The sequence below is a fragment of the Electrophorus electricus genome, chromosome 19, assembly GCF_041902795.1.
Source record: "Electrophorus electricus isolate QZ-2024a chromosome 19, ASM4190279v1, whole genome shotgun sequence".
NCBI classification, from domain to species: domain Eukaryota; kingdom Metazoa; phylum Chordata; class Actinopteri; order Gymnotiformes; family Gymnotidae; genus Electrophorus; species Electrophorus electricus.
Window position 1 is genome coordinate 19,288,248 of NC_137515.1, and position 21,430 is coordinate 19,309,677.

General features: G+C 45.5%; 1 protein-coding gene across 1 annotated transcript; it reads right to left on the reverse strand.

Moving 5' to 3' along the window:
* Nucleotides 1-687: 687 nt before the first annotated feature.
* On the reverse strand, nucleotides 688-21,395 carry osbp2a (oxysterol binding protein 2a). The gene is made up of 14 exons (XM_035535973.2): nucleotides 20,836-21,395; nucleotides 19,933-20,138; nucleotides 12,902-13,152; nucleotides 11,754-11,922; nucleotides 11,158-11,281; nucleotides 10,832-10,919; nucleotides 10,533-10,670; nucleotides 9,772-10,017; nucleotides 8,370-8,490; nucleotides 7,075-7,178; nucleotides 4,371-4,466; nucleotides 3,957-4,141; nucleotides 3,513-3,733; nucleotides 688-2,876 (listed from the first exon to the last, which is right to left on the reverse strand). The coding sequence occupies exons 1-14, from the start codon at nucleotides 20,994-20,996 to the stop codon at nucleotides 2,734-2,736; spliced, it is 2,253 nt and encodes a 750-aa protein (XP_035391866.1). The 5' UTR covers nucleotides 20,997-21,395; the 3' UTR covers nucleotides 688-2,733.
* Nucleotides 21,396-21,430: the final 35 nt, after the last annotated feature.

A 21,430-nucleotide genomic window follows, 5' to 3' on the forward strand; every position in this document is an offset into this window, starting at 1 on the left:
TATATATATATATATATATATATATATATATATATATATATATATATATATATATAAACTAATTTTTAAAAATCACGCAAATCAATAAAACGCGTTTGGTCTATAAGGGATTGTACATCCCAAACACACACTCCCGTTTGCCACGTTAGAAGCGCACTGCACACGCGAGATGTTTGGCATTGTAAACTCTCTGTTTACATCTACAGCATTTGAGAGAGAGAGAGAGAGAGAGAGAGAGAGAGAGAGAGAGAGAGAGAGAGAGAGAGAGTGTGCGCGCGTGCGCTTGCTTGCTTCTTGGAGCTCGCACCCCTGAGTTTAGTTGTGCTGCTCTGAGTTTAGTTCTGCTGCTCTCTAACTGAGTTTAGTTCTGCTGTTCTGAGTTTAGTTCTGCTGCTCTCGAACTTTAGGAACACTACATTAAAAAACACATTAACGTGATGCTGTCCCATGTTAAAAAAGTGTAGAATTGTATTTTATTCATGGTTTTATTCATGGTTTGGTTGTTTTTTGACAATCATTATATGAACTGTTATGTTGTATTTTTAATAGAATTTTTCTGACTGGGGAACTTTTGTGATTTTAGTGTTTACATTATTCTTTAATACTGCTTACATTATTCTGTACTATAACAATTATATGATGCTTATTATGCATGCATTGGATGAAGAGAATTGGAAAGTCATAAAATCACAATGTCATTTTTCTTTCATTAAAGACCACAAAGGACTACAACATAGTGATTGCTTTTTATAGTTTTCATTTAAATGTGATATTCAGCCAAAACCACACTTGGTGAACCCACATTATAACCTAGACTACTGAGCGAGCGCTACAGGTAAAGCATACCGTGTGCTCGCGCGGCCTGTACATGCCGCACCAGTTCAGAGTGTCCCTGAGTTCAGGTGCAAAGGCACATATACAAAGTATGCTGACAACACATGCTAGAACAGCATAGCTGGGGCGAGTCGAGGCCGGGGCTGCCTCCAAACACCAGGGGCTTGTTAGCGCCCTGCTTTAACCAGCCTGTTTCAACACTACTCATCAATTCACAGTAGACATCTACATATTTAGTTTGTGTTTTAACAAATGAATCACAGTTTGATGTCAGCATGTGTGGACAGCAAACCCAGTCCATGGTGAGTCTGGCATCACTGCCCTGCACTCCAGAACATCCCAGTTCACTTCCTTAGGAAGGGGCTTTGCTCTGTTGAATCCACTGTGTGACCTGGTGAACCCAGACAACAGAAGGTGGCAGCCAACCAGAATATAGTGTTTCCTTTAATAGTGTTTCCTTTAATAGAGTGTTTACTTTAATAGTGTTTCCTTTAATATAGTGCTTACTTTATCACACCCACATTCGTGAAACAAGGTTCTGGAAGTTGATATGCTCAGTGGACAAGCTGAAGCAGGCTGGGAGTCTGGAGAACTCTGAACTCTGCAGTCCTGTGGCCCTCTGCAACTGAACTCTGACATAACTGGAGCCAGCACGCACGCGGCATGTTTTCAACATCTGGAGGAAGAATGCGTGTTTCTTTGTTGTCCTGTCTTTTTAGCACAAAGGTTATCAGTTTAACCAGCTCAGATTCAAGTCAGTATCCTACTGAAATTGTGTTTCTACTGAGTTCTCAATCTGAGCATACCGATTGTCACAATGTGAGGTTCTCCTTTAAACCTTTTACTTCGGTTTTAGATAAGCACAGTCACCTCTAGACACCTCTGTGTTCCCTGTAAGTGACGGTATGTGCTTCAGCGACCGGTTCAGCACCTGTGCCTGTGTCTAACACACCCAACTTTGCTCCAGAAAGGCTTACGAGCTAGCTGAGGACAGCCAGGTGTGTTACAGCAGGGGAAAACACTACACCCTGCAACGCTGTTGGCCTCCCCGGGAACTCCTGACATAGCTCCGCTGACACCTGCGCTGTATCTTCAGCAGGGTCAGAGAGTGAACAGGAAAATGGGCAGAATGTGGGTGGGGCCTGGGGACAGCTAGCCAATAACACTGGAATCTAAGCAAGGGACGTCCTGTTGTGTCTGCCAATAAGACACAACTATTGCAATCTAATCACTGAGGTCCAGGTCTTCAATTACTAGGTCCTCAGACCCAGCGCTACATCTCCACTGTGGGGCCTCAGAACCAGACATAGTGCCCGTAAACTCCTTTGGCTATGAAATACTAAGTAGAATTACAGTAAATTCTACAACAAACCAAATTTAGTTTAGAGCTGGTATGCAACTCTTAGCCAAGGTGCAAAGTGTCAATTTGGTCCCCCAAAGAGAGAAACGACTCTGTAATTATTGTGTGTGCTTTCATTGTTTGGTTAAACGCCCGACATGTTTGACCAGTGTGGGAGGTGATGCCAACAGTCCTGTTTTAAGACTTTCTCAATTTTGGGAGAATCTCACCCTGTTCTGTACTGGTCTGAGTCCGACAGTTTAAATGTAGCTCACATAATCCTGAGGAAAGTGCTGAGTCGGCCATGCTCACATAAATCATCTCCCATACGGCAGTCTCATCCCCTGACACACACACACTCTTCAAACACATAAGTGAATATGACATGATTTCTAAACAGAATCTTTATATTTAGGTTCCTTAAGACCCCTCTGTTCAACACCTGCCTTGACCTAAACACACACACACACACACACACGCGCGCAGGAGATCATGGCATGTGCTTTGCTCTTCCACTGCAGGCCATCTGTATGAGAGAGAAGTGGTGCAGTCCGAATCCCTCAGAAGATGGTTGGACACTGAGCCCAGTCCTGCTTCTCTTTGGCCTCCCAGTATCCGCCTCTGTACACATAGCTGCTCTCTCCAGTCTCTGAGTCCGCCCTCTTCTCGAACCACAGCGGCTGGTAGACCTCCGCCTCCTGACCTGAGGGATGCACAGATTTCATAACTCTCAGGTTATGAAAACTCCTAGGAGAACATGTTGAACCATGTGTAGCCATTAGAAAATGTCTCTAGAATGTAGATGTTCTAGAGTGATAACAAGAATCTGAATCAGATCAGATGAAACAGAGCTATCGTCAAATAAAAGCAACACAGAACAGAGGTTACAAAGGGATCTTGAATATACTAATATAAGGTATATATACGTTAAATTACTGCAAGACGAGCAGTTGTGCATATGTGCAGTTCTAGTTGGGATGATTTGTCTAACAGAGAGGGACAGATGTTAGACTCTAGAACGGGCTGGGTGTAGGCAGGTTTGAGAACATGATAAGATGTTATGTTCCAGAGCGATCTTCTTATTCACAAGACTAGCACTTCTAGAACATTGATGTTCAGGTCCCATGGCTAAATATTTCTGAGGTCCTTCTCCTTCCTAACAACCACATCCAGACATTAAAGGCTTGTGGGAGGAGCGATGAACTGGAGCAGATCTGTCAGAGTAGGGACGACACTAAATGGAGGTCTGCAGACCTCCAGAGCACAGCTCTAGAATCGCACTCTAGATCCATGCTTATGCAGGCGCAGGAGCTTCTCTGGGTCGGTGCGTCTCTCTTACTCTCCTCCACGGCGAGGTTGGCCTGCGCCTCTCTCCTCCTCCTCTCCAGCCTTTGTTGCTCCTCCAGCCGCTGTTTCTGGGCGTTGGCCTCATCCCAGAGCCCCGCTTCCATCAGTCGTTGGTCCGGCCGCAGTCGGCTGTCCGTGGGAGCCATACCCTCCTCCGGCTCGTTGAGGGTGAGTGCCAGAGAGGAGAAGAAATACATGTTCTCGGCATTTTCACTGCCGAGAGCGAGAGACAGAAAGAAAGAGGAAAAAAAGACAAAACAGTTAAAAAGTAAAATCTATCCTTTTGACAGAATACAGACAGCGACACATTCAGCATCCTTTTCATGTCATTCATGTTCCTGTCAGTATTGTACTACAAGAATAGTAAAGGTTGGTCCGTTAGGTGTGTGTGGTGTTCACGACAGTCACTGATCAGTGTGAAGGGGCTGCCCCTTACGGTAGCGGGTATTTCTTCCAGAGAAGCTTGGGAGGAAGTGTCTGGTAGACGGTCTTCAGTTTGCCCTCTGACCCCCCACAGTCACGACTGCTCTCCACGATCTTGGCACTCTCCATTTTACCATCCCACGTGCCCGACAGGATGTAGTGGGCCACACCATCACTGTCCGCCACAACCCCTGTCACCTGTAGACAAGATACACACACACACACACACACACACACACACACACACACACACACACACATAAATTCGTTGCATATCGGGGAAGCAATGAATGGAGCGAGAATAAACCATCCATTTTTTCAGCATCATTTCGCATTGCAATTGCACATAGTGGCCACCGGATGGCAGCACTGCACAGTGCGCGCACTCTGCCAGGCACTGCAGGAAAACCAGCAGGTGCGGCCATACCTTGCGCGGGATGTCCCGGGAGAAATAGCTGTAAGGGGAGAACTTAAGGTGGCAGGTGTCCTTCGTCCTGCGGTTTACGATCTCAATGTCGCCAGACTGCAGGGAGAGACAAACACTATTAATGAAGACACACAGGCAGGAGGTCAAACTGCCTGCTTCATTAGACAAATGATCACTCTGACATCACAACATCCTCTACCACTTAGCCACTCCGAAAACATGACCAGCCCTGGGTCCTATCTGAGATTAACTCCAATTTTTCAGTATTCTGTCATTTTCATGTGTGATCTTGTCTCCTTTAAAAGGGGAGATTTACAAAGCGACAAAACAGATGAAGACAGACCGGAACAGAAAGAGCAAGATCTTAGAGAGATATGGCAACAGGAAGAGGAGGAGGGACGAACAGGGAAGAGCAGATGGACAACAGAAATGCCCACGGTGATGTCAGGCTCTGGACATGAGTCATGCAGCAGGGCTGGCTGGAGGTAAAAACGCATGCCCAGATGTCAAGAGTTCTGCAATGACACCTAAAATTAGGTATAATTTCACAATAGAATTCAGAGAGATCGCCTGGCATCAGCTTGGTCATGCTTGATTGGCTCGTGTCCCTTGGCCTGGCCCGCCCCTGCACGGCCCACTGACAGCTAATTAACGAGTTCCTCAGAAGACAGATGTGTTAAGAGTAGTACAGTGAGAGTCCAGAGTTCAAAACATACGCAGCACTAACTGAGAGGCTTGCATAGCATAATAATTATGCATAATATAATACTGGAAACTGTCATAAATAACACTCTGTAATAAGTATGTTGAATTATCAGCAGTTTAAGGTGAAATAACGTAGTAAATATTACATATAACATTTTTGTTATTACCTTATGCTTGATTTTTACGTTATGAGCGGTCATTATATGTGCTCTTAATATATCATGTGCTTTTATTACGTCATAAGCTGTTACTGCATGATGTGTTATTACATCATTTGCTGTTATTACATTATGTGTTATTATATCATGTGCTGTTATATTATGTCACTACATCATGTTTTTATTATGTCATTAAGTGTTATTACATCATGTGCTATTAATATACTGACATTATGTGTTGTTAATACATCATGTGCTGTTATTACATTATATGTTATTACATCATATGCTATTATTGCATTATGTGTTATTACATGTGCTGTTATTACATTATGTGTTGTTATTACACCATGTGCTGTTATTACGTTATGTCCTTATGTGTTGTTATGCCATTATGTATTACTATAGGACGTCTCTGTAGGACGTTTTAATGCTGATAGCAACGGTAATAAAGCTGCCTCATTAACGGCTACACATGAACAAGCTAATGACTGAATGAGTTATATATATATATATATATATATATATATATAAAGTATTTGGACACCTACACATTACACCTAGAAGAGCTTTTATGATGTCCCTTTCTATATCCATGGACATTAACATGGAGGTATCCCCCTTTCGCAGCTAAAACAGCTTTCTACAAGACTTTGAAGTGTTTGTGGGAATTTCTGCCCATTCATTGTTTGAGGTTGAGGATTTGTTTGGATGAGAGGACCTGGCTCATAATCTCCATCCATCATCCCAGCAGTGATGGGGTTGAGGTCAGGGCTCTGTGTGGGCCAGTCAAGTTCTTCCACGCCAGACTCACCCAAATCTGCCTTTATGGACCTTGCCTTCTCCAAACTGGTCCCACAATCTTAGAAGCATACATTTGTCTAAAATGTCTTGGCATGCTGAAGCATTAAGATCTCCCTTCACTGGAACTAAGGGGTCTAGACCAACCCCTGAAAAATAACACAGCATTATCCCTCCTCTACCAAACTTTACAGGTGGCACAATGCAGACAGGCAGGTAACGTTCACCCGATATTCGCCAGACTCAGACTGGTCCATCAGACTGCCAGATAGAGATTAGTGATTCGTTACTCCATAGAATACCTTTCCACTGAGTCCAGTGTTGGCGTGCTTTACACCACACCACCCGACGCTCGATGTTGTGTTTGGTGATGTAGGGCTCGCATGCAGCTGCAAATGGAAACCCACGACATGAAGCTCCTGGCACACAGTTTTTGTGCTGATGTTAACACCAGAGGAGGTTCGGCACTCTGCAGTCAGAGAGTCAGCAAAGCATTGGCAACTTTTGCGCACTCTGCGCCTCAGCAATGTAGGACCCAGCCCTGGAACTTTCTGTGGTCTACTACTTTATGGCTGAGTTGCTGTGGTTCCCAAATGTGGTTCCTAAACAACTCACAGTTGGTCATGTAATATAGGAGGGACAAATTTTCACCAACTGGCTTGTTGCAACGGTGGTGTCCTATTACAGCACCACACTCGAATCCAACAAGCTCTTTAGACCAAGCCATTCTCTCACAAGTTCTTGTAAAGACAGACTACGTGGCTGGGGGCTTGATTTTATAAACCTGAGGCAATGGGACTGAACGAAACACTTCAAATTAATGATTAGGAGGCGTGTCCCAATAATTTTGCCCCTGTAGTGTACGAATCCGTAGAAGAATCCAGGTGAGTAACTGCAGCGTACCGTAGTAAGAGATGTAGAGAGATTCAAAATTGTACTGAAGTGCAGAAAGTTTCAGCTGTGCAAGCACAGAGCTGCACAACCCCCCACCAACGAACACACACACACGCTGGTACACTGATGCGGCAGTGAACACCTACCTGGTCGATCCAGAGTTTGCCTACGATGATGTTATGCACGGTAGACGTGACCTTACTCCACACGTAGTGGTTCCCACTGGAGTGGAAGACCAGGTGAATACGGCCTACAGGGAGATCAGGGCAGGACACCATGAATGAGGGAGTTCCAATGACAAAGACAGAAGTAAAAAAAAAAACCTCCAAACACACAGCAAAGTGCCCCCAAAAACAAAGATTCTTCTACGTACAAGTAAAGCAAGGTTTCCTTTTCAAATAGGACAAAAATACTACAGCACTATGTATACTAGAATACTACAGCACTATATATACTAGAATACTACAGCACTATGTATACACTAGAATACTACAGCACTATGTATACTAGAATACTACAGCACTATATATACTAGAATACTACAGCACTATGTATACTAGATTACTACAGCACTATGTATACTAGAATACTACAGTACTGTTTTTTTTTTACTAGGCAATTTATAAGGGTCGTCTCTAACTAAAATAGCCTTTTTTGTGGTAGAGATCAAAACAGACAGAGAGAGAAAGATGAGGAAAGATGAGTCTAAAACAGAACAAAGCTCTGCTGGGAATAGCACAGATAACACCCACACAGCCTGAACACCAGAGCCCTTAAAACAGACCTCATTACAGACAACACTTCTGCAGACCTTGTGTTTCAGACAGTAGTTCTATACATGTTCCAGTCTGTACTTCTGTAGACCTTATATTATAAACAGTTGTTCTGTAGATGTCACGTTACAGACAGGCACTCTATAACTGAAGCAGCCTTTCCAACAGACAGCACAGACCTACCGTAGCAGCTCAGCAGTTGTGTTTGGAGGATTAGGCAAAGACCGTCTCACATGAAATAGATTATAGCACATCTGAAATCCAGCACACCGCCACACTGAAGTAAAAGCTCGTGGAACTCTAGTCACTGGGATATGAAGGAGTCAGCCTTGAAACTGGGTGACCAATGCCTCTCCCAACCCAGATGTACTAGATGTGTCCTGCTGTTTAATGCACTCTAGACAAGGCAAAGGCTTACCAAGGTTACATTCATGCAGGCTAGACCTACCCAGGCTAGACATACCTTGGCTAGATTTACCCAGCTTAGACTCACCCAGACCAGATCTACGCAGGCTCGACTCAACTGACAGATTCAACCAAGCCAGACTAACCCAGACTAGACTTACCTAGACTACGTTCACCCAGCTATATTAATCTAAACTAGACTCACCCAGCTATATTAATCTAAACTAGACTTTCCCAGCTAGATTAATCTAGACTAGATTTACCCAGTGGCATGATGGAAATGTATTTGCCCCGGAACTTGCTGTCGATGGTGATCTCCTGCCACAGGGTCCAACCGCGCTGAGAAGTCACATGGTGCGCCGCTGCAGGGGGGTGGTGGCTAACCTTGAGGAGAGATGGAGATGGAGAACTATGCACTGTCAAAAAACTGACCATAAACCAAACACTGTTACATATACATAGCTAAATATCTCAGCTGAATGAGTCACACCTTACTGATTTTAATGTTTAGTACAATTTTATTGCATGTGAGAAATAGGTTCTGAATCATTTCTGTTGTTCTGGCTCCCTGGAGATGTCTAATGGACCTGCTGGAGAACTACTGCCAGAACTACTGGACCCTGGCAGGAAACTTCAAAAAGACAAACATCATGATCTTCTCAAAGAAGCCCAGAGGCCAGGAACACAGAGAGCAGTCCACTCTCTGCAGCAGTGCCTCGGAGGGCCTGACGCAGTACGCTTACTTCCACCTCATCGTTACTGCATCGAGGAGTTTCAGACAACCAGCTCAGAGTGCGATCCACACGAGAGAGCAGATTCTACATCACTGAAACACCCGTTCCGTTTGCTGCAGACTATTTGATAGTGTAATACAGCCCGTCACACTGGGATCACACTGAGATATGGGGTCACTCAGTTATCATGGGACAAGCATCCAATAAAACCCCTTCAGAATTTTGCCAAATGGTTTTAAAAACCCAAAGAAAAACACCTACTGGTGCATGGAGGGCAGTATATTCAGATTCCCACCATCAGTAAACATACAAAAAATTGACAAATTATGGATGCATTTAAACGCACAGAAGCACTGTGATTTTAGGCTCCCAAGACGAGCACCTGAGGCACACTAACCCTCTACCAGCTACTACCACAGACCAGGCTCACCAGCACGGCTTTGCTATCAAATCTAAAAACATATCAGATTATAAAATAAAGTAAAAACTTCTATTTGTATCATTGTGATTTGGAAACTAAAATTCTAAGTAATTTAGAGTGTTATAAGGCCCTAAACAGAGGGTAAAAATTGTCAGAGTATCTCTTTACTGTCAGAGGTGCAAAGCAGAGACCCGACCACCCAAAGACGAAAGAACGTGATCACTGCATGACGGGTGAGGCTGAGATAGAGATGCACTTTCTCCTTTACTGTGAGAAATGCAAAAACAAACGTAACAATTTCACATTAATAATACAAACATAATCCCGTATTTCAGTAATATGACCCAACAAGAAAACCACAAATCATTCTTGGATTATGGAGACGTGTCATCACCTGAGAGACAGTCAGGAACAACCTCCCCACTCCTCACTACTTCACACAACTAAAATCACCCCAACACACACACGCAGAGAGAGAGAGAGAGACTCTGTATGTGTGGTGGCTCAGACCTGTTCACAGATGGATCGGTAGCCATATTCTTGGAGGCGGTCGAGCTCGTAGGTCTCTCCCAGCAGCGGGTTGAAGGGTTTGCCCGTGCGGTGCACCGTGGTGGAGTAGGAGGACACAGAGAAGGCAGCGACCAAGCTGAGCTGCTGGAGGGCGGAGGAGCAGAGCGCCGCCCGGTCCAGCAGATCACTGTATTCCAGATCCTCCGTCAGTCTCTGCAGCATGGACAGGGGCTCGTTAAAGTTCACCTGGGGACACACACACACACACACACACACACACACACACACACACACCATAGCACATTTTAGGAGTAGTGTGAGCAGGAGTTATTGAGGGGGAAATGCCCCCACCCCAAAACTACGCCTATGGGTTAAAGAACCTTACACAGAGAGCAGAATAAAATCATGACAAAGCTATTTGATACTGACAGCTAACACCTCAGGAAAAATCTTTGCAAAATAAAAGTTTCAATAAAATAAATAACTTTTAAAGAAGTTTCAAAGTGCCAGAGACAGAGAGAGAAACAGAGACTGAGATAGAGAGAGACAGAGACGGAAACTGAGACAGAGAGAGAAACAGAGAGAGAGCTCAACTATACAGACAAGTGGACAGAAATGGTTTTAAGCTGTTACATCTAAGTTCAACAGGGAGTTGTTTCAGTTCTGTGTGTCACTATTAAGAGCATTAATAAATATAACTTTCCACAAATTAACCACACACACAGAGACACAGACACACACACATGCTGTGTAATGCTTACAGGCATGGGGATCTTGGAGAGCTCCTTCCCGATACAGTTCTTCATTATGCTCCAGAGGTTGAGGGAGTAGTTGGGTTTGTCGGGGATATGACTGCGTCTGCCTCTGCGCTGCTGCAGGGAATATGAGCCTGAAGGTTCCTGGCGAACACACACACACACACACACACACACACACACGTTAAACACACAAAGGCACACACAAACACGCACACATGCACACTTCATGTCTGATTATATGTACAGCAGCAGAACTGACTGGGGTTTTCTGCATCAGTGTTCTTCAGGAGAATCAGACTTACTGAGTCAGACTGAATCAGATTGTCCTCTTGACACCAGTTATTGGGCAAAGTTCCGGTCATGCTCTGGTTACCACTGCCACTTAAGGTTCTGATGGTAACACACACACACACACACACACACAGGTTTGATTTTATCACTGTTGTACTCTGAGACTGTAAAAATACCATGGTCATACACACACACAAAGGAGTCCAAATTCACAGGTCACAGACAGACAGTTTGAACAACCTACTGAACCTTGATCAAGGTGGAATTATTCCAACTGAATTACAGATCCTGAATGAGTCAAAAAGTAAAAGATTCCACAGGATGGGGCGGGGCTTACCCACGCTGCGTGTGATTGGATGCTGGCACTGTGATGAAAGCAGTTGAGTCCTCCATGGCATCGAAGAATTCTACATCTTCATTGTCATCACTAGTGTCCACATCCCCTGTCTGCTCAGACCCCTCTGATAAAACACATGTAGAGGCGTCAACACACACACACACACACACACACACACACACACACACACACACACACGCGCTCAGACACACACAGAAACACACATGCATGCACGGATGCACAGACACACACACACACGCTCAGACACACACAGAAACACACATTCATGCACGGATGCACAGACACACACACACACACACACACACAGAAGAGCTATTACCCATCTAATGCATTGTTTCCTAAGTCATTACTTGGTGTAGGTGTTTAAGCAGCTGATGAGAAACACACCCAAGTTATTTACGGACAGCACAAGGCATCTTTAGCTTCAGTCTCCTTAAGGCTTTGATATGGAAATGAGCTTGTGTGTGTCATTTTATCTAGATGTCTTTGTTGGAGTAGAGCAGATACATGTGAGTTTTTGTGGATTTATCATCAAGCGTGCTTTAGTTTCAACCGCGTGTGTGTGTACTGCTCACGTGAGTGTGTGCTCGGCGTCTCACGCCACGCTCTCTCCAGGCTGTTATGCTGCTTGGCTAGCTGCTCAATGGTCTCCTCCAGATGGCGGCGCTGGTCTCTCTCATACTGCAGCGCACGCTGCCACCTCCGAGTGTGTGCCTCCGCTAGGTCCACAAAGTCCCGGCAAGCCTGACCACAGCAGACGGTGAGACAGTTTTGGACATTTCTTTTCCTGGACCGCCAGCAACAGTCCCCCAATGTTAGCTAGCTATCTTACTGGAGCAGTTTGAATCTTGCAGCTCACACTGGGACTGTGAATATCAAATGATTCCCTAGCTAGCTAAAGTTTTTCACCAAATTCTGATTTTTATTGCTTATTTTTTAAGAGAAGGAGAACATGGGGGAATCATGTAAATAATAATTCATATATGGCTAGATTAATGGACATACTGTGGATCTGCCACTGGTGTGTAGGAGGCCCAGTAGGGGAGCATCTGGGAGCACGTCGAGGATGCTCAGCGTACTGTGACCTTCTCCGGACACTCTGCTTAGTTTCAAATGTACTCTTTAATGTTGTTGTGTAAAGCTGAATTGTTTTTTAAGTTTAATCATGGCTGTTTTTTCGGTTTTACTAGTTTGGTTTACTGTCTTCCTGCTTTGATTTGAAAACTCAACATTGGAAAAATGCTACATTCTGGATCTTCTTCCCCACTGGTGTCAGAAGTCGGATGCTGCCGCTGAGCTTGAAGAAATCAAGCGGCGCACCAACCAATCGACCAACCGACTAAATCGATCAATGGACTAACTCAGCGGCGGTGTGGCCCGGAGGTAACCACTGGCCACAATGATAATGCATCGTAGATGAATAAAGTTACTGGCTTGCTAATTATAACCTACAGAACATATAGACATAACATCTCTGCATTCATGGAACAGATCAGTAAGGCTCCAAGACGCTTTCTTCAGCTATATGTTCACAACTGTCAGTAAAAACCTGCCTTCCATTCCATGTGATTGGTGCGCAAGCATGTGACCTAGGCTACTTGTTTGCTTCAGGGTTGAAACCTTTTCAGTTCAGGAGGCTCTGAGGATGCAGGGGAGGGGAAGTGTGTGGCTCCCGTGGAAGATAATGAAAAAGACCCCTCAGGTGTCTCAGATGGTGACTCACATTGATCATAGCATTGGAGGTAATGCGGAAGAGCGTGGCACGCTCGTTGATGGTTTTGAGTTTGTCGGCACCGTCGCCAGGCGAGCGCAGGTCCTCTAGTTCACTCAGCGAGCGTTGCAGGGCGGCTCCGTGTTTACCAATCAGCTCGTTACACGTGCTCAGATCGTCCAACTTAGTCGCCAGAGTCTTTAAAGCACCCTGTGTAAGTGAACGGTCTGGCTGGGATACAGAGCCCTCATCCCCAGAGTCATCTGTGAGCCAGGGACAGAGTGAGACAGGGGGAGACAGACAGATCAGCTAAGTCACAGGTGTAGCTGGATAGAACAAGGGAAGCTTGGGACTTAACTCTCTCATCATCGCAGTATTCTAAGAGACTGTCTAAAGGCAGTCAGACCACACGACAGGCAAAGCATCTGGCTTTGTGGTGGGCTGTAAATGTGTAAGCTGTGCTCTGGGGTTGACCTCAGGAAGTTTAGAAATAGCAGCGGAACACAACAACTCTTTTGCATGTGCCCCTTTTCAGGTCAGCCTGAAAAAGCCTCTCTCCTTCCTGCCTGGACAGGCTGGTCTCCTGTATGAAGTCTATGTTTAACCCACTGGACTGTTTTAAACACTGTCAGTTTATCAATAATGACTGGTACTGTTCCTGAAGGTTTGCTCCAACCAAAAGCCTGATTCAGTCCTCAGCAATGTAAGACCTTCCTCATGTCTACAGTTTGGGAAAAGGTTTGATAAGCATATCTCCATCGTGGTCACCTGAGAAATATCCACAAGATTAAAAACCTGGACAAGGTGATTGGTGTAATCGTCTCTTCTCGACTGGATTACTTCCTCTTCTCTACCTGCATTAGCATGACTATAATTAGTCTCTGGTACAAAAAAAATCACAATCACATCACACTGATCCTAGCATTCACACATTGGCTTCCAATCCAAATCAAAATTCAGTTCAGAGTTTTATTATGGGCTTGTAAAGCACCAAATTGACTGAATCGCATTCATATCACTTATTTCAGTTTTATACAGCATCAAGGGCCTTGGGATCTTCTGATCAGCTTCTTCTGAGGGTTCTCTGGTCAAAGAAGCAAAGGGTAACTGAGCTCTTTTTGGGGTGGAAATGTTTTGGGGTGTGTTTATCATTTTCTTTTTTTCTTTTTTTGTTTACATTTTCCTTCTCTTTATTTTACTTCTATCGGTGTAATCTACAACTCCTGGTGTTTTAAATGTGCTATAGAAAAAATACCAACTCTGCACTACAAAAATTACTTCTGGCAGACTAATGTGTGTGTGTACGCAACTTTTCCAGCTAGGGGAATATTTTACAGTTACACAGCAAATGCAGTTTATTTCAGCAACTAAGTGAAGAGAGGTGTGTGTGTGTGTGTGTGAGTGTGTGTGAGAGAGAGAGAGAGAGAGAGAGAGAGTGTGTGTATGTGTATGTGTGTGTGTGTGTACGAAAGAGGGCAGGAGAGAGAGTGCAGAGTCAGTTTGTGTGGGCGAAGATTGATCTCGAGTAGAGGATCGATCTGAGAGAAAATGGGGAAAAGAAAAAGAAAGAGGGTGAGAAAGAACAAGGGAGACAGAGAGAGAGAGAGAGAGAGAGAGACAGAGAGAGAGAGAGAGAGAGAAGGTGCAGAGGCAATATGAAGACAGGAAGATGCAGGTAAAGCTTTCTCACAGACAGACAGAGATGGAAGGGACACTTCCAAAGGTGAAGCATACCACGCAGAAGTGCAGGAAGTGACGCAGCGTTAGAAAGCTGAGCTAGAGCAGTCACAAGCAGCCACTCACGTCACACACACCCCAGCAGCACAACTGTGAAGGAACAAGGTTGCCTTGGAAACAAAAGCTCACAAAATCAGGAGGCAGGGTTATTTTTAGCTGCAGCAAAATTGATGACGCATTTCAGTCTCTCTCTCTCTCTCTCTCTCTCTCTCCCTCACTCAAAGTTGGCTTTTCTGCCACACACACAGTAAGGACTTGGCTTGGGCGAGTGCAGTCTGACATTCATTGGAAGCGCTTATGAGAAAGTGACTGCAGCAGCCAGGAGACAGACAAAGAGGACACAGGCAGGCAGGACACAGACCAACTACAGACAGGCAGGACACAGACCATCTACAGGCAGGCAGGACACAGACCAACTACAGGCAGGCAGGACACAGACCAACTACAGGCAGGCAGGACACAGACCAAATTCAGAACGGCAGGACATAGACAAACAGGACAGACAAACTACAGACAGACAGGACACATACAAACTACACAGACAAGCTACAAATAGACAGAACGCAGACATGCTACAGACAGGCTGGACACAGACAAACTAGAGACAGACAGACAGGATACAAACAAACTACAGACAGACTGGACACAAACCACCTACAGCCAGGATACAGACAAACTACAGACAAAAACAGAATACAGACAAGCTACAGATAAACCATAGACAGACAGCGTACAGATAAACATCAGACAGACATCGTATAGACACATTACCGACTGCAGAAATGATAAACTAATCAGACAGGATACAGACAGACAGGGTACAGACAAACTACAGACAGAAATGACCAGATACAGATAAAGTACAGACAAACTACAGACAGACAACACCAGCAAACTACAGATAGGATACAGACAAGGAGTACAGACTGAGAGTACAGATATAGTACAGACAGAGAGTGTGCAGACAAATTAGACAGGAAGAGTACAAGCAGTGAGAATGCAGATAAAAAACGCATCACTTGAGTGTCCTAAGTGATAGCCGTATTCATATCTCAGAGCAGTATCGATGCTCTGCTGTTTGGAGATGTCAGGTGAAACACAGAGCCTGGATCAGCATTCTGCGCAGTTTAGGAGCAGATAACTCAGACGTCTGAGGCTCAGGAATGTCACAGCTTCCCCTGAATACTACTATGAGCTCAGATGCGACTGCACAATTCAGTAGAACAGCATTCAAAAAAACATCCAATCAAATGTATTAATGTCTGATTGATCAAACAGCTCTTCATAAAACTGTCTGCTCCCAACACCGCATCAGGCTGGATATGTGTGAGAAATACGTGTTCTTCAAAAACATCAGAATGCTTCACTGTATCAGACTGGATTTAGGCCACATTTAAACTCTCCATATCAGTGGTCACTCGTCACTAGGAGAAATATTATCCTTCAGTAAAATTCTATGGAAGTGAAAGGTTAACCATATAATTACAACACAAAATCTATAACCAACCCTCAATGATGCACAGCTCTGTACAGACACCAGATGTGGACAGCTAGCACGCATCAGCCCTGTCTTGTCTGGCCTGGTTACAGCCATCCAGGCAACAGGGCCACGTTTGTGCCAGTTAACCCAGAGATGCCAAATGACGCGGATGTTCACTAGTTCATTAGTAAATAGCAAGTATTTATTAATTAGCTTAAAAACTTACCAATCAGTAGAATCGTTTTCAGAAACTTTAACTGAAAAGGTGACAAAGTCCCAAAGTCGCAAATTCTACAGCAAAAGATTTGTGCATTGTAAGACTGAAGAGAATGAAAATAACTTGAGCTTGAATTTGTTTCTGTTGATACCAGATGGCACCAGAAGACCACAGGAAACAGTTCTGCCTTAATAAAGTACTTCCCAAATACTTCTCCTCTCTGACAGCAACACACGACGTTAGGTCATAACCTAGAACATCACAGAAAGGCTGGTTTATAGATAGAGACACATCTGTACTGTGAGGATAAACAGGGGGACATAGAGAGGGACAGAAGGAAAGAGAGAGAGGAGAGAAGAAAGAAAGAGAGAGATACAGGGGAAAAGGAGAGGGAGAGAGAGGGAGAGAGAGAAAAGCAGAGATAAGCACACACCCATGAACACCCCCTTTCATGGACAAGGCTGAACTAGAAAACACTTTTATCTTCTCCGTATGACTCATCCAGTAGAAACCATACCTCAACACACAGTACTGACACCTCAACACAGCGTTACCACACTGTCACAGGCCTGACACCTCAACACAGCGTTACCACACTGTCACAGGCCTGACACCTCAACACAGCGTTACCACACTGTCACAGGCCTGACACCTCAACACAGCGTTACCACACTGTCACAGGCCTGACACCTCAACACAGCGTTACCACACTGTCACAGGCCTGACACCTCAACACAGCGTTACCACACTGTCACAGGCCTGACACCTCAACACAGCGTTACCACACTGTCACAGGCCTGACACCTCAACACAGCGTTACCACACTGTCACAGGCCTGACACCTCAACACAGCGTTACCACACTGTCACAGGCCTGACACCTCAACACAGCGTTACCACACTGTCACAGGCCTGACACCTCAACACAGCGTTACTACACTGTCACAGGCCTGACACCTCAACACAGCGTTACTACACTGTGGCACGACACTAATACACCACAGCAGAACAGCAGCAAGGAGAAGAAAAGACACTTACAGGAAAAGGAGGGAGCAGGAATAAAATAGAGGGCAAGAATAAGTGACCGAGTGAGGCAGAAGGAAGGAGAAGTGGGAAGAAGAGAGGAAGAAACAGAGAGGGCAGGAGACGGTGACTGAGAAATAGGAGAGAGAGAGGGAGTGTGTGAGAGAGACAGAGAGGGAGAGAGAGAGAGAGCCCAATTTATGCCTTTAGCCTGCTTAGTTATTCTCACTAATAATCTGTTTATCCATGAACTGTTGTGAATCAGTAGCCTGTCGTAAGTAAACACACACAAATACAAACACACAACCCTCCCAGCTTTAGGGTGTAAAGCTCTGCTCTAGAATGTGCTGATCTGGGGCCTAGGGTGTAAAGCTCTGCTCTAGAATGTGCTGATCTGGGCTCTAGAGTGTAAAACTCTGCTCTATAATGTGCTGCTCTGGGCTCTAGAGTGTGAAGCTCTGCTTTATAATGTGCTGCTCTGGGCTCTAGAGTGTGAAGCTCTGCTCTAGATTGTGCTGATCTGGGGCCTAGGGTGTAAAGCTCTGCTCTAGAATGTGCTGATCTGGGCTCTAGAGTGTAGTCTCATCCTAATAGCAGATGTCCATCAACCTGCAGGTGAGTTAGCAAAGCCAGCGTAGCAGCCAGACAGACAGACTCTGGCTGAAGGTTTAACTCTGAGTGGTAAAAGCATGAGACCGGACAGAATCACAGAAGTGGTGACCCACCAGTACAGGAGCAAGAGAAACAGATAAAACACACACACAGACTAGTGTTATGGATATATATCTGTGGTATTAAATAAAAGACAATACAACCAGAGTTAAAAATGTTCAAATGATTATAATATGTGAATTACCCATTACTGAAATAAAAGTGACAATTTCCAAAAGATACATATCTGCAAAACCGGACAAAAATGCACAGCTTGCAATATTCTTGTTACATTTTCTTATCTACAGTACCTTCTGAATTCTAGCTCCCAGAACCCTGAGACTGTGCAGTGGGCTCCAGTCCACCACAGACAGTGCAAGGTCTGATACTCACCGAGAGCTGCAGGGTACAAGATGAGCGTCTCCCAGAGAATGGAGCTCCTTTACTGACGAACCGTTCACCTCCTCACACTGACTTCCATCTGCTCCCCTCCCTCTCCCTCTCTCTCTCTCTCTCTCCCTTTCTCTCTCTTCATCTTTCTCTCTCTCCTTCTCCCTCCTTCTCTCTCTCTTCCGCCCTTCCTACACAGAAAGGGTGGAGTTAACAAATCAGGCCATCACTTCATTCAGTAGTGTGAGATCATGCAACACGCTCACACACACGCTCACACAGAGTGAAAGGCTTATGGACGTTTCTGTTACATGGGGAAATCATTATTCCTAAAGATCCAAAATTTTCCAAGATAACACAAGACGCTTCAAAGACAGACAGGACTCCTGAATGTCCTTCATTTGTGCACACATCACAACCCTGATTAATCCATGATTAAATAACCATATAAGGCTGAGATACTGAGATGCCTCAGCACCTCAGACCTCCATTATCCTGTGTGAGGAGAGAACCATAGACGTGCGGGGCAACACGGTCGTCTGACAAACTGAACCCGTCAGCGTTTCACATTCATCACGGCACATTACCGAAGACGGAAAACCTGCCCACCATAATTACATTTAAACGTAACTCCATGTGTCATGTGTGATTCTGTAGCGTGTACGCCATCTGCAGGCAAACGGCTAGAAAGGCATCCACAGCCGAACAAGAACACAGCTGTGACTCACAAGTGCACCACCCTGGTAGGAGGATGGAGGCAGTTAAACAAATCCTCGGGGTCTAACACATTATCTCCTCCCACTCAAACAGACGGCTGCGATACCAGCAACGAATGCACATCGCCAGCTGACTACTAAAGCAGTTTCTTAAACCCTTTCAATGGAGAAACGTCACGTCTGCTTCCATCATCTAGCTTGATCTGATCTGATCCAGGTTTCACCCTGTTCAGCTCCGAGCTGCTGTAGCCGGAGTTTATGTCAAGCGCTCTACTGGGTACGAGAGAGAGCTGTGTATTGGCTGCTTACAGACGAGATCAGACAAAACAGACAGATTGGACAGGTCGGAGATCAGAGATTGGACTCTCGGTCAGGAAAATCAACCAGACAGCTTCCTGTCTACAACTACTGTTAACTCCAAACGCCGTGAGTCAAAATGTGAAGTAAAATTGAAGCAAAACCGGCCAGCTGATGAGTCCAACGTTCTGAACCGACGTTTCTGCAACAGCGAAGGCGTAATCGGAGCATGTGGCAGGCTGGACGTTTGGGCATTACTATTCCAAAACACCTTGGTGAAGCCCACAAGAAATAAGACTGCAGGTGTAAATACCAGCCCTGCTACAGACGTGATATCATACACAAATTAAACTCTTTAAAACGCAGCTCGTTCAGACTCCTGAGAATCGACCTCAGTTACAACTCTAACCTTCCCCTCTTCCCCCAGCCAAACAGCACCGTCTGATCAAGTCTGAGCTGAACTCTGCCCTAATTTAGCTCTGCATGTAGCTCCTAACAAAGACCCTGCAAACACTGGGAACACAGGCCCTCACCTGATTGGTGCATCATTTGAGTGGCGTTCGCTTTGGCCTGCTGCAGAGCAGAGACCCACCGCTGGCACTCCCCCTCCGAACAGGCCTTCAGGTGGTAGCTCCGCCCCCCACTCGTCAAAACCAGGTGACAGGTGTCGCCCACTTCTATGTGTACCGTCGCCAAGGTGATAGTGCCACGGCAGGTGTGTGCCATTTCCGCTTGAGTCCTGGATATACACACACACACACACACACACACACACACTCGCTAAAACTAATTATTCCCCCCAGAGGAGCAAACACGTACCATTTATCAGGCACGTTACAAGCCTTTAAGCGCAAGTGTTGAATACAGCTTGTCTCTCTGTTACTGGGAGCTGCGTAATAAAACGTTTTTTTCCCAGTGGCAGGTGAGCATAAAAGACGATGACTGACTAACACACACAGCGCCGTATCACATCCCGCGATCTGTGGAAACAGGGCTCATTAACGGACGTGGTGTATATGCCTTCTGTGAATCAGCGACTTCGTTGCTCTCTGTATACACAATTCAAAAGAATGAGAGCGACTTGTGTTGAAATGGCTCCAGCACCTCTGACAAATGGAAAACCATTATTGCAGGATGGCAGAACAACAGACACCATAAACGCCTTACAGATGTTCAAGTGTAGACAAGCCAGGACGTGGTCGGGTGCGAGCTTAGTAAAACGCAAGGAACGGCATTGAAACTTTTCCAGCAGGTCAGATGACCGTTTACTGCTATAGGTAACGGCTCTAGGCTCCGTTTAGACTACAGCGGTCGGCACTGCCGTGTCGTTCACAGAAACGAGGTACTTCGCCGAAATAGGATAAATAAGGCATCCAAACGTGCTATTGAAAATCCTGCAAACGCAAACTAGTAGCTGCGAGACTCGGCGGGGTTACCTGTAGTAGGACAGGAGCCCGTTCCTCAGGACGAACCACCTGCGCTGGTAGCCTTTCAGATAGTTGGTCCATTTAAATAGCCATCCTTTGTAGGTATCGGGACCGGGACCTTGTACATCTGAAGACACGGGTGACGGGAGGCTTTTAACGGCTTCGTTCATGTTCCTAACGGTCTGGTCTGGCTGTACTGGTCTGTAAGATGGCTAGGATGCGCCGTCTCCGGCTGCAGACATCTGCGCTCCTCGTCCAAGCGGGCTGGCGGCGTTACTGCGCCATGCGCAGCGGCTCCGGGACGGGAAGCTCTCCGTCACCCTGAGCAATCGGCATGTCTCCCGTGATCAGAGGCGGGGCGGTGCAGTTAGGAAGAGGATGGAAATGTGACGGTACGTAGGAAAACACTGCGTCCTGCGCTGTGACGTGTTTACATCGCGGAAAAACCACGCGAAGCCTTAGACGGCAGAAACCCTGCAACGTGACGCGGTGGTCAGTGACCTGCAGGACGCAAACGCAGACCGTTTAAGATCAAGAGCTGGACATTTACGCAACTTCACGACGCAGAGGGAAGGCATTTGAACCAAACCTTGCAGCTGTGCAC

What these genes read in the sequence shown, in the direction of transcription:
- osbp2a (XM_035535973.2), bottom strand. Translation starts at nt 20,996, where the DNA reads ATGAACGAAGCCGTTAAAAGCCTCCCGTCACCCGTGTCTTCAGATGTA. An exon ending in TCCAATCACACGCAGCGTGG is followed by an intron (nt 10,920 to 11,157) that starts GTAAGCCCCGCC and finishes TGTTACCATCAG; the next exon opens with AACCTTAAGTGGCAGTGGTA. An exon ending in TGGAAGAAATACCCGCTACC is followed by an intron (nt 3,734 to 3,956) that starts GTAAGGGGCAGC and finishes CGCTCTCGGCAG; the next exon opens with TGAAAATGCCGAGAACATGT.